Source organism: Malaclemys terrapin, chromosome 24 (assembly GCF_027887155.1).
Source record: "Malaclemys terrapin pileata isolate rMalTer1 chromosome 24, rMalTer1.hap1, whole genome shotgun sequence".
Classification (NCBI taxonomy): domain Eukaryota; kingdom Metazoa; phylum Chordata; order Testudines; family Emydidae; genus Malaclemys; species Malaclemys terrapin.
In genome coordinates this window covers 12,127,557-12,140,675 of record NC_071528.1, presented here as the reverse complement: position 1 = coordinate 12,140,675, position 13,119 = coordinate 12,127,557, and the positions used below count along the sequence as shown (strand labels likewise).

Genomic DNA, 13,119 nt, shown 5'->3' with positions numbered 1-13,119 from the left:
GTAAGGATTCTTAATAAATCTTCCTATGTGGAGGGAGTACCACATGGTGGTACCACTGGAGAATCGCTAATGTCAGACCTATATTTAAGAAAGGGGAAAGAAATTAATTCAGGCAATTACAAACCTGTTAGTCTGACCTCAGTAGTATCCAAGGCTTTGGGACAAATTGTAAAGGAAAAAATGATTAAAGATATGGAGGAAAACAGGAAAGGGGCTGGAATACATCATGGGTTTATCAAAGCTAGATCATGCCAGCTTAACCTGATTCCCTTCTTTGGGAAAATAGCTGATTTTTTAGCTAAAGGAAAGGCAGTAGATCTAATATACTTGGCCTTCAGTAAAGCATTTGACTTGATGCCATGTGGGAAATTATTAGTCGAAGTGGAGAAGAGGGGGATTAATACAAGAAATGTAAAGTGCATAAGAAACTGGCTAAAGGGGAGAAGGTAACAAGTTGCTCTGAAAGGTGAATTGTCAGACTAGAGGAGTTCCTCCAGAGTCAGTCTTGGGACCAATCCTATTCAATATTTTTATTAATGACATCGGCACAAAAAGTAGGAGTGTGCTACTGAAATGTATTGCCAATACAGAGCTGGGAGGCATTGTCAATACAGGGGAGGATCGGAATATTATGCAGGAAGATCTGGATGACCTTGAAGACTGGAGAGATAATGGTATGAAATTCAGCAGTACCAAGTGCAAGGTCTAATGACTTAGGGTCTAATAATAAGAATCTCTGCTACAAGCTGCGGCTCATCGGTTGGAAGCAACAGAGGAGGAGAGAGACCTGGGTGGATGAGTCGATCACAGGACAATTATGAGCCAGCAATGAGATGTGGCTGTGAAAAAGGCAGATGCGATCCTAGGATGTATCAGGCAAGGCATATTCAGTAGAGATGGAGAAGTATTAATGCCATTGAACAAGGCCCATGTAAGACCTCATTTGAAATACTGTGCACACTTCTGGTCATCCATGTTCAAGAGAGATGAATTCAAACTGGAACAGAGACAGAGACGAGCTACTAGCATGATCAGGGGAGTCCTATCTTATGAGAGGAGACTGAAAGACCTTGGCATGTTTAGCGTAGCAAATTGAAGGCTGAAAGGGGATGTGATCACGCTATAAATACATGAGGGAGATAAATACCAGGGACGGTGAAGAACTATTGCACCCACAAGACATGGTGGCACAAGAACAAATGGGTATAAATGGGCCACGAACAAATTCAGGTTCTCTAACCATCGGAGAAGGGAGGTTCTGGAACAACCTCCCAATGGGAGTTGTGGGGGCAAACAACTTAATCAGTTCTGAGAGAGAGCTGGATACATTGGTGAGTGTGACTGTATGATGGATTTGCTTGAGATGGTGGGGGGTAGGGCCCAGCAGCCCTGGGGGATCCCTTCTGGTTTAGGACTTGGGTTCCTAACGCTCATGCTTCAGAGCTTTAGTTGGCCACTTGCAGGGGGTCAGGAAGGGATTTCCCCCCCCCCCATGTATGGTGGGGGGAGAGGGGGTTGGTCTCCTTCCTCTGAAGCATCAGGGATGGCCACAGCTGGAGGTGGGACACTAGATGGGGAGGGCCAGATCTCTGAGGTGGCACCAGGCATTCTCACTCTCCAGTGCGAGGCTGGCTGGGTCTTGCTCACATGCTCAGGATCTAACTGAGCCACCATATGTGGGGGCGGGAAAGAATTTTCATCCAGGCCAGATTGGCAGCGACCTGGGGTTTTTTTTCACCTTCCTCCGTGGAGCGTGGTGGCTGGTCACTTGCTGGGATCACCTGGGCACATCTCCCTTAACCAATTCCCTGCCATCGCAGGGACCTCGGGCAGTGCCCGTCGCTCTGCCTATGTCTAGTCTCTGGTGGGCCGTAATACTTTGGTCCAATCCCGGGCTTGGATTTAGTGTGTGGGCTGGTAGCTGGGTGGATGCTGGTGATACACAGGAGATTCTGCTAGATGATCTGGTGCTCCCTTCTGGCCTTAAATTCTAGGACAAGATGGACGAGGGGCATTTCCGAATGGCTTCTGGCTTTCTTACAGCCCTGGCCCTCTCTTGGGTTGGGTTTTTTTTTTTTTTGCCTGCCTGCCAGTGCATGTCATTCAAATAAACTGGCCACTTCATACAGTTTCCACTTTTGGCCACCATTTGGAGGGCAAGAGGGCTGAGAGGGGAGATTAATGTCCGGGGCCCATAAACGACGTTTTTGCTGTTTTTTATTTTAAAAAGCCAGGAAAGAAAATAGCTACCTGCGCTCCTTTGTCCGTCCTCAGTGGGTTCCTCCGCTGGGCCGGGGCCGGCCGGCTCTCGAAGAGGGTCTGCATCCTCCACACTCCCTTCCTCAGCCAGTTCTTTGTCACTGGCCGCTGCTGGGTTTAATTCCTCCGGGTCTCACGAGGCAGCCGCTGGCACTCGCGCCTGTGTGTTTGTGGGGTCCCCAGCAAGTGCGACCGCGAGCTCCACACAGGAGCAGCAGGGCTGGAGGGTGCAGCTTCTGTTTTTTTGGGTGCCCTCCCTTGCTTTCTGGGAGGACTGCCCCCCGTTCCTTCCCTTGCGCCAGGCATTGCTGCTCATTCCAGTCGTACCCCGGCTGCTGCATGCCCTCGGCAGTGTCTGACTTTAAGTCTTTATTCCTGTGGTTATTACACAGCTGTTTGCACTGCCCCTTCCCCTGACAGGACGAGGAGAGCCAGGATTTCTTTCCTGGGCCAGTCAGCTGTAGCTTTACGCGGCCCCGTGGGCTAGCAGGGAGAAAGGCCTTTCAAAAACACGCAGGCAATTTTAACTTGTGTTCCCTGTGATCCAAGCAGTCATATCCAGCGCCCACCCCTGTCCCCATGGCCCTGTCATGGGGCCTGTGCCCAGCATCACACCGTATCCAGCGCCCACCCGCGTCCCCATGGCCCTGTCATGGGGCCTGTGCCCAGCATCACACCGTATCCAGCGCCCCCCCCATCCCCATGGCCCTGTCATGGGGCCTGTGCCCAGCATCACACCGTATCCAGCGCCCACCCCCGTCCCCGTGGCCCAGTCGTGTGCCCAGCATGGCACCGTATCCAGCGCCCACCACCGTCCCCGTGGGCCCCAGACAGAGAGTCAGGGCCCCAAACTGGCCCCAGCTGATGGGCGCACCCAAGAGGTGCTGAAATAAGGCAAGTTTCCCCAGGAAAACGTTGGCGTTTTAGTAGTAATTAGCAGAGAGCACAAGAAGCCTGATCGAACTTCAGCAAATTCTCTGGATGGTCAATGGGCCCCTGCTAGGCCTGCTTCTGCGCCAACCAGCTGGAGTTCCTGGCTCCCTCCTCTCCGATTTCCTCCCCACAAAGACACGTGGTGAAGGGAGGCACCACCGGGATCCTAGTGCCCCTACAATGGGGTGGGTCGCTAATGCTCCGGGTGGGCCCAGCTGGGCCCCATTTGACCTCCCCAGGGCAGCAGTCGCTGCTTCCGCTCCTCCTGGAGGGCCGATGGCCACGAAGAGACAATGGCACAGAGTAAGTCAGGTGCCGATGGCTCCCAGGTGGTTATTAGCCAGCACTGGGGCTCAGACGGCTGCCTGGAGGTAGACAGACTCGTCCAAGTTTTTCTGCTGGACGCTCCCCTGTGCTGACTGGGTGTTTACCGCTCACCTGCCTTTATTTCCTCTCCCATTCCTGTCTATTGCTCCTGCCAGCCCTCCCTTGGCTTGCAATGCTAAGGTCCATCCCTGCCTCCAGCATTGGGACAGCTCTCCCGTCCCCCGTTAGCCACCCAGCTCCCCAGGGCTGCTTGAGAGCGCCTTCCTTTCCTCCCCCACAGGACAGCCCTTAGCAGGGGATGGTGGCTCCTTGGGAACTGAAACCATTTAAGTTTTAAGGACTGGAGGGTGCATTTGTATGTGGCACCCCTGGCCCCTACTGGAGGGACGCAGAACTGCTCAACCGCTTGCAAAACCAGGCAGACCTGAGTTCTATCCCCACCGGCACCAAGGTGGCCCAGCAAACTTCAATTTGGGTTGGCTGTGGGTGCGTTGATAGTATCTAAGCAAACAGCTATGGCTAAGCACGTAATAAACAGCGGTGTCTCTGCCAGTGGGGAGCTGAGGCAAGGTGTTCTACTGAGTGTTTGAATCTAGTTTATGATTATACTGGCTGGATACTGCGTGAACCTAGGGGAAGCGGTGGCTGCGGGAGGAGAAAGAAATTTTGGGTGCCAGGAAAGTCTGGGCTTTCCCCCCGCCCAACACAACGGTTTCCTTTAAGAAACTGACTCAGGAAGCAAAGATGGTGAATCTAAAACCACTACTAGGGTTGGGAAATCCATATGGTGAAAGCGTCAAGCCTTAAGTCCAGAGCAGAAGCCCGAATTACTCCACTTTTAGAGGCCTAAGACCACTTGATGAATTTGAATCCAATTAGCAGAGTTAGGATCAGATCTCCAGATTACAAACCCCTTCCCAAACACTGGCAGGAAAATCCTTTGCCCACTTCTCCTGTCTCTATAATGGGCTGACCCAAAAACCTGGATCTGCGTGTGAGTTTAGAAGTGGGCTCCAAATTTCACAGCTGGCCCTTATCTCTATAATGAGCTGAACCAAGCTGTCAGATCTGCAGGTGCATTTGAACAGGGAATCTAAATTCCCAGCAGTCCCTCATCTCTCTAATGGAAATAAAATTCTGGGTCTGAACTTCTTGGGGAGGATTTGAAATTTGGATCTCAGGTTTGTTCTGCAGGCCAAACATATAAAATTCTTCCGCTATAAGAGCCAGGAGAGCATGTGTGTAAAACCGGCCTCTTTGTACACCTCCCACCTGCTCTCTGAGGTCCCCGATTCCCAGGTGCGCACTTTATCATGTGTGCAAATACATGGCTCCTCCCCATGTGTGTGCGAGCCGGATTCTGTCCTGCCTCACGCTTACAGCCAAGTTCTGACGGCGGAAGCTTTGGTGCTATGGAGGTGAGGCTGGCAGGATGACAGTCTGCTTCCAGCTGACACGTGCAGACGTCACCCGCTGACTAGATGTCTTGGAAGGTCCACGGGTGTGGCTGGCTGGGGTCCGTGGCAGTCTTGTCTCCCTAGTTTTGATCCCTATGGTCTTATTCCCCATTTTTACCCCAGCCCCTAACTTTGGTTTGGAGTGGGGTTTTTTTTATATATATATAAAGTAAAACTGAGCCAAACCCACCAAGTCTCACCTGGGTTTGGGGGGAAAATGCAGAGAATTGTTGGGCTGTGGTACTACAGTGAAAGGTGCTATGGAAAGTCTTAAGAGGTTTATTCTACCTGTTCTAGCATCTCAGAGAGGCATAAGTACCAGGGCCTAGATCCTGAGAAGCATTTAGGCACCTAACTCCCCCTGATTTCAATGGGAGTTAGGTGCCTAAATACCTTTGAGGCACTGGGCCCATGATCTTAATTTTTACAGTTGGGGAAACTGAGGCACGGAGCAGGGAAATGACTTGGCAAAGTTCACATGGCAGGTAAGTAGCAGAGATCAGACAAGAACTCAGGCATCTTGTGCCCCAGGCTAGGGCCCATGCTTTTTAATCATTATTTCTTTGTATTACAGTAGCAGCCAGAGAGCTCAGGGCCTTGTTGTGCTAGGTGCTGTACGGACATGCGGGAAGAGACGGTCCCTCCCTCCAAGTGCTCAGAGAGGTGGTTTTCCACCCAATCCCATAAATTGGGCCAGGCTCACTTTGAAAGATAACCAGGGTTTGTCTTGAAACTCAACCCGGCCTCTTTCTGTCTCAGGGGCTGTCAGCCAGACAATGAGACTAAAGTGTCCCTCCCTGTCTTGCAGTGAGTGCTGGGGGGATGCTCTGGGGCTCAGAGTTCAGTTCCTGGCAGCCTCCGACTCCCCTGGGGACAGTCCCACTCTGGGTCTCGGTCCCCACGTGTGAAATGGGCATGAGAATCCTGTGTCTGTTTCGATTGCAAGCGCTTCGGGGTGGGGACTGTCCCTCGCTGGACGTGTGGGCGGGACCCTGTGTAATGGGACCTTGACTTTTCCGCCATTCCAAGGCCAGACGGGACCCCTGTGACCAGCCAGCTCCTGAATAACACACCTGCAGAACCCCTCGGCTGGGGCCTCTGCACTGCCTGATAACACATCCACTCCCTGCAAAGGCCCCCTTTGTGTGTCTAAATCGCCCCCCTGACATTGCATGTACCCTGAGGTTTCTCCCTTTGGGCTCTTCCCGCAGGGGCCGGGAGAAGGGATTGCACAAGCTCGCAAACCGAAGAGGAACCAAGTCGAGCAGGGCAGGCCGAGAGCCGAGCGGCAACCTAGCTATGTGGGATAGTGGCACCGCAAGACCCTCCCACGCCCTCCGGGCTTACTTAACCCTCTCCCCCAGAGCCTCAGCCATCAGCACTCACCATCCTCCCCCAGCGTGAAAGAGCAAAGAGAGAGAGCATGGGGAATACCAGCCTGCTGCTCCTTGTTCTCATCCCGGCAGGTAAAGGATGCCGCTCTGGGGGAGTAGGGGTTGGTGGGGAGGACCCATGATGTGAGGGTGTCTGAGCTCAGAAGCTCCTGGGCTGAGCAAGTAGATGCTGAGAAGTGGCAGGGCAGCTGCTGTGGGTGGCTAAGTATAGGAGGAAGCATGGCCTAGTGGTTAGGGTGTCAACCTGGGTTCAATGCCTAGCCCTGTCTCCGAGGCACTGGGTGACCTTGGGCAAGTTGCTTCAGCTCTATGCCTCGGTTTCCCTTGTGTAAAAGGAGGGCCGAGAGCACTGCCTCCCAGGGAGGTGTGACGAGAAATGCTTTAAATGTCAAGCAGCATTCTGACAATTGCCATGGACTTCAGTGGGGCCAGGACTTCCCTGCGTGTAAGTACCTAGAGAGAGGTCTGAGCTCATGTCCTCCACCTGGGTCTGGGCACCAGGAATAGCTGAGCTTTAACCCCAGTGTCTTCCCCGTGACCTTGGGTGTGTGTAGGGTCTGTGCCACAGGCTGGGGGAGAGACGTCACCTCCCCACCAGTGGGTACAGCCCCTAGGGAAGTGAATGGAGCTGCACCCACGTGTGCGAGACTCAGATTTGACCCCTAGGGGGCAACTCGTCTGAGTCAGGGTTGCGCAATCCAGCCCCTGGTGCATCCCCCCAGTGCTCTGACCCAGCCATTCCCACAGCCCTGTGGGTCCCAGGATAATCCTAGCTGCTCCTTTGGGAATCCTTGCCTAGCCCCACCCCGAGATCATCCATTTTGGAGGGTGGATTCTTTCCCCCCCAAAAAAACAGCTGTTTGGTTTGGGACAGGTGCCCTGGGGAGCTGGATTATCGGGGGGAAGGAAGTCAAGCCCCATTCCCGGCCCTACATTGCTTCCATCCAGCTGGATGGCCGACATGTCTGCGGGGGATTCCTGGTCTGGCGCAAGTGGGTGATGACGGCGGCTCACTGTGTGATTCCCAGGTAAGTCCCGGCGCTTCGGGGGACCCCTGATGGCTGCATTCCCCGAGGATGTGAAATAAACCCTGCTCCCCTGACATTCACTGCAAGGGGCAGAGGAGAGCCTGCCCCCCGGCTCAGCTCAGGGACCTTCCCAGGAGCCCTTAGCCTAGCCCAGCAAAACCGAAGCACCTCACTGAAATCTCTACCCTCACTGGGGACACAGGTTCAAATCCCAGCACAGCCCCTGCCCCTTTCGGGTGGGCATGCCCCCCATTTTGTGCTCCCGGCCCCTTATTCTCTCCAGCCTGTTCCTGGCTACAGCCCCGTGCTGATGTCAATCCCTCTCGCTGTGCGTTTCAGACATTCCTCTGCCGTGCGCGTCGTGCTGGGGGCTCACTCCCTGAAACACCAGGAGGCCTCTCAGCAGATCTTCAGCATCCGGGAATCCGTCATGCACCCGCACTTCAACGCCCGGACGGTCCACAATGACATCCGCATGCTGGAAGTGAGTTGCTCTTGTCACCTTTGATCCCTGGGGGAAAGAGAGAAGCTCACAACCCTGATGAAAACCTCCAGTTGCTCCAAAACTTTCAGAGTTTAGAGCGAATTTTCTTTTGGGGGTCAAACCTTACACAAGGGACAGGAATTAAACTCCCATCTTCTGCTCCTTACCCTTCCATCCCCCACCCCCACTGGAAAATCAGACTCAAATTGCCCCCTGGTATGACCACCATACTAAAGCCAGCAGAAGTCGCAGCAGGGCTGAATTGGACCCACCGCAGCAAACGCCAACCAGAGGGGTAAATGACTAATCTGTTGATGTCCCATTCACATTAAGAGTGTAGCCTACAGAGCTGGGAGGCAGGTATTTGTATGGGGCACAGATCAGAGCCGCTCAAAGCTGGTGGGTTCAAAGGAACTTGAGTGGTTTGCCTTGGCCTTAGGTGAGGCTGTGGGGGAGGAGGTGAAACACAGGGACAAAAATGGAGTAGATTTCACTGTCATGGTGCAATCCCCGCTGTCCCCCTTCCAGAGTCTGTTGTGATAGAAATGCCCGGGCTCCCCGGGACGCAGCAAGGGGCATTGCTGATGGCAGCAGTGGGACAGCCCGCCATAGTTCTCCAGCAGCAGGACAGAAACAGCCCCAGTACCAGCCCCTGTCTCCTGTGTGAAGGTGGCACAGGACGTGGGATGGGGGTCAGAATAGGCGGAATGGAAAAATCACTCACTGCCACCTTTGCATTGGAATGAGGACATCTCCTGAAAGGAATAACTAAATCAGCCACTAGGTGGCACTGCAGCCCTGCTGCAAGTCTGGGGGCTTTAGTGGAGTTGCCCCCGCTTTCCAGCCGGGCTGGGTAAGGGTTTGGCCCGCACCCCGCAGCGATCACATTCGACGCGTTCTCCTGGCGTGACATCGAGTCAGCAAACGGGGGCCGCTGGGTAAACTGCAGGGGCTGCTACTTTCAACAGCATGTGATGCTGAGACCGGCTCCTGTGCATTCGAAGAAGCAAAACCAGAACTGGGGGGGGGGATAAACCAAGAAATGGGACTGTGTTTGTATCACAGCCCCCCCAGCTGCGATTGAAGCCAGGGCCCGCGGAAAGCAGGCACCTATCCTGCCAGCTCCACTAGCTAGGGGGACAGCAATAGGCTCGTAACCCTCAATACATAGAATCTCAGGGTTGGAAGGGACCTCGGGAGGTCATCTAGTCCAACCCCCTGCTCAAAGCAGGACCAATCCCCAACTAAATCATCCCAGCCAGGGCTTTGTCAAGCCGGGGTGGCCTTAAAAACCTCCAAGGAAGGAGATTCCAGATTCAGCCACTAGCACCCAAGACAGGCGCCCCCCCAAGTATTAACATGGGTCACGTTTGCTCTCGTCTCCCCAGCTGAACAAGTCGGCCACCTTTAACCAGTTTGTGAAGCGGATCAGCCTCCCCCGACCCAACATCGACCTCCCTCCTGGGGTCGTCTGCAGAGTGCTGGGCTGGGGCGACACCTCCAATTTTGGCACCATCCCCACCGAGCTCAGGGAAACCAAGACGACCATCGTGGACAGGAAGATCTGCAATGCGCTGTGGGTGGGTCACGTCAACAAGGACATGCTGTGCGCCGCCAGCCTTAACAGCACCCTCCAGGGGGTCTGCTCGGTAAGCGCTTTCTCCTCCTCCAGGCGCCCCTGCTGAGCCCACGCTGCCAGACCCAGCTTTGGAGGGAAGCCTAAAGCTGCTTCTGGTGACAGTCCATAGCTGGGGCTGTGATCTTCCCCACGGTAGTGCCTTGGCCGTGCCAGCCATGACACCTGCAGTACCAGTACCATGCCCGCTCCGATTCCAACGCTGAAGTTCTCCTCCTGGTTCAGTCAGTTCCAGCCAGAACTCCGAGTTTCCTTCCAGTTCCCAGTCACCCAAGTGGTTTTTAGACCAGTATTGTGGGATAGTGCCCTGTGGCCTTTCACATCCACCACAACACCCAGCCGTGCCTGGTAAGGCTACTGCCACAGAAACTTTCCCCACACGGGGGGCTTGCTGTTTGGAGTGGAGGCAGCAGCGCTGTCTCTCTGGAGGCCAGGCCAGGAGTCGGGGAATAGGAAGCCAGAGAGAAACCCAGGGTCTGTCTGTGTCCAGAAGCCTCATTCAGTAAAGAACCCCCTTTATATTCACTGCAATCCAGTCCTGACCCTTCTCTTCTGCCTAGGGCGATACAGGGCCAGCTCCACGCTTAGGTTTGATTTCTTGAGACTTTCCTCTTCCTCCAGACTTACCCAGTCTCATCCTGTGCTAACAGGTCTCCTCTTGCATTGTAGGGGGACTCTGGGGGCCCCCTCATCTGTGGGGGCAGAGTACACGGCATAGTCTCCTTCTCCGGGCAGCGGTGTGGGAATCGCAGGTACCCAGACATCTACACTCGGATTTCCAAGTACATCTCCTGGGTCCACGACGTACTGAAGCGCTTTTAATACTGGAGACGAGAGCTCCGGGGGCTCCTTTTGTGACAGGGATTCTGAAGAGGGGGAAGTTGGGACTAAGAAAAAGAGGGAGGGATCTTTCTCTGTTGGGCAGTTAATGTGTGTTTCATTATAAAGTCTATGGGGTCTGGTGTTTAGGATGGGGCGGGGGGAAATGTGCATCAGGACTCGTGAGTTCTATTCCCCGCTATGTGAGGGGCATGTGGTCTAGGGGCAACTAGCAGTTGGGGCTTCTGTGTTTTATTCCCACTTGGCCACTGACTGAATCCCTTCCTCACACTGTGCCTCAGTTTCCCCATCTGTACCATGGGCAGAAAGGTACCTACCTCACAGGGCTATTGGGGGAGGCTTCAGGAGTTAGTATCTGTGAAGTGCTTGGAGATGCTCAGGTGAAAGGGGCAGAGAGGTGATGCCCATCATCTTGCCTGAGGTATTTCAGGACAAGCCTAGCTCTGCAGTAGCATTGTACCATCTGGGCCTACACTTCCCTGTCCTACGCAGCCTCACAAAATGAGCGTACAGAAGGATACATGCCTGGAGGATCATCACCCAAGCCGCATATAATGCTTGATGTAATACAACAGCCCAGGAGGGTCAGGCTTGAACCTACAACCTTTGGATCTAAGCACACAGGCCTCTATGGACTGAGCTAGAAGAGCCACCTCTGTGTCTTCTTCACAAACCTCTATGTAGCCCAGCCGCTAGCAGTGACAAAGCCCCTCCTTGTTGGCCTGAGTTACACCGCTACCCTTTTCACCGGGCTGTCCCAGACAGCCACCACAGGGCAGCGTGGGCCCCACTCTCCCCCGATCAGTATCACAGCCTCTGGGCCTGCAACGCTGGAGCGTTCCGCTTACAAACCTCCGCTCGGAGGACACCTGAAAACCTGGCCGAGGCTGATCCATCCTGTTACCTCCGTTGTTACCAGGGCTCTAGTATCCCTGCAGGGACATAAGCGCTTTGCTGGGAGAAGCTGGAATGGCCGTCGCTGCTCGCTCCGCTTTGTTTCTGCTCCTCAATAAAGGGTTCCTCCCCAAGCTCGGTCCCCGTTCGTTGGTCTCTGCTGCCTTTGGAGATTTCCAGCCTAAGGAGGCAGCGTGGGGGAGCCACGGACATGTAGGCAGAGGGTATGTAGACTGGGGCTAGCTCTGCATGGACACACAAGGAGCCTGCCCAGGCCTCTCCCCAGCTGTGTGTGCAAGAGGCAGCCACACGCTTGGTCCTTGCAGCCCTGGCAGGCGTGGGGGGAGCCCTCTGCACGGGTAGGAATTGAGGGGAAGGGGTTCATTGCACCAGGATAGCTGGGACACCCCTTGGAGCAGATCCTTAGGATCACTGGCTCTCCAACTGCACTGTGTGTTAGGGGGTGGGTGCCCCTGAGCAGGGCTGGGGGTCAGTGGGTAAAGGGGGCAGTTCTCACCTCTGGAGCCAGAGTAGGAACCCATGGGTAGCCCGTAGCGCAATAAGAGATCTGCTGCTCTCTGGTCCGCCAGCAGGGGGCGTATGATCCCAAGCCCACAGAACTCAGCGGAAAGCGTCCCAGCCTACATCTACCCCGCAGAGGAAGGAGCCGGGCTGGAGCCGGCCTCAGGGACTAGCACAGGCCTAGCTTGGGACCGCGACAACGGAACGTTTGTCCGGCTGCTGCTAGGGGGCGCTATGCTGCCAGAGACGCTATCTCAGCGGCGACTGACGCCCTGTCCCTTTGTAACCATTAAAGTCAGGGTGTTAGGGTAACCGCTAGCCCATACCCCCGTCCACAGCTAGGTATAGAGCCAGCAATCCTGCCCCCCCCCCCCACTCCCGCTGCAACCACTAGGTCACACTGCCTCCTCCAGAACTAGCGACAGCTGGAGACTATCGTTATTTATCCCTCCCAAACACGAGAGGATACTTGGCCCAGGTAGGATAAATGGGTGTGTCAAATTCTTGCCTTCTGTCCCACTCCTCTCAACCTCCGTTGCTTTCTCCTTCACTCCTTGACTTAAACTGTTGGGAAGTGTTCCCGCAAGACTGTTAAACAGCTGCCACCTTCCACCCCAGAGGTGGGTGCATACCAGTGGCGGACAAAATGATCCCTATTTCTTACCTCTCCCAGGGTGGTGGTGTGCGAGTTAATGGGCTCATGGCTGTAAAGTGCTTGGAAATAAAGAGCACTGGGGGGGGATACAGCCTGTCTGCAACGACTGACGTGACTGCGTTCCTTGGGGAGGGTGGTTGTGGCTGGCAGGTGTGGCTGGTGTCCCTTTAGGCCTAGACTTAGTGCCCCTGTTGTGCGAGGTATCGTACTGTACATATTATTTACGGGCATTTCTATGGGCACCCTGAGGATACTAACAAATTAAGCCTTCCAGAAGGATTATCTACTCCTGGGGGATTTCTGTGCCACTGCGCATGCACAGAATTTATGTTCCCTGCAGATTTATTTGCTTCCCCATAGAAAAATGACTTTCTGATGGGGAAGCAAAGGGAAGCCACAAGAATGGTCATGAGACCCTCCCCAGCAGTATGTTTGGGTTTCCAGGGCAACCGGCAGAGAGGTAAATCACCATGGGGCAGGAGGCGGAACTGGGGAAGACCTGGCTGGTGGCTCCTACCCTGTGCCGGGCTCAGCTGCTAGTCCAGGCTGGGCTGGGCAGGACAGGACTTCCTCTTCTCCTGCTGGCATCCAGGGCCGGGTCAGACCCACCCCCAGATTTCTCCCCCGGCTGCAGGAAGCTCTGCAAACTCACCCCCCAATGCTTCCTGCACCCATCGTTCCTCAGCTGCA

General features: G+C 54.5%; 1 protein-coding gene across 1 annotated transcript; it reads left to right on the top strand.

The window, feature by feature from the left end:
* The first annotated feature begins 6,380 nt into the window (after positions 1–6,380).
* Positions 6,381–11,366, top strand: PRSS57 (serine protease 57). The gene is made up of 5 exons (XM_054013774.1): positions 6,381–6,442; positions 7,245–7,398; positions 7,738–7,882; positions 9,271–9,531; positions 10,188–11,366. Exons 1-5 carry the CDS (start codon positions 6,400–6,402, stop codon positions 10,338–10,340), a joined length of 756 nt encoding a protein of 251 aa, XP_053869749.1. The 5' UTR covers positions 6,381–6,399; the 3' UTR covers positions 10,341–11,366.
* The last annotated feature ends 1,753 nt before the right edge of the window (positions 11,367–13,119 follow it).

Coding starts and splice junctions, on each gene's coding strand:
- PRSS57 (XM_054013774.1), top strand. CDS start 6,400: ATGGGGAATACCAGCCTGCTGCTCCTTGTTCTCATCCCGGCAG. Junction 7,399..7,737: donor GCTCACTGTGTGATTCCCAG/GTAAGTCCCGGC, acceptor TGTGCGTTTCAG/ACATTCCTCTGCCGTGCGCG. Junction 9,532..10,187: donor CCCTCCAGGGGGTCTGCTCG/GTAAGCGCTTTC, acceptor CTTGCATTGTAG/GGGGACTCTGGGGGCCCCCT.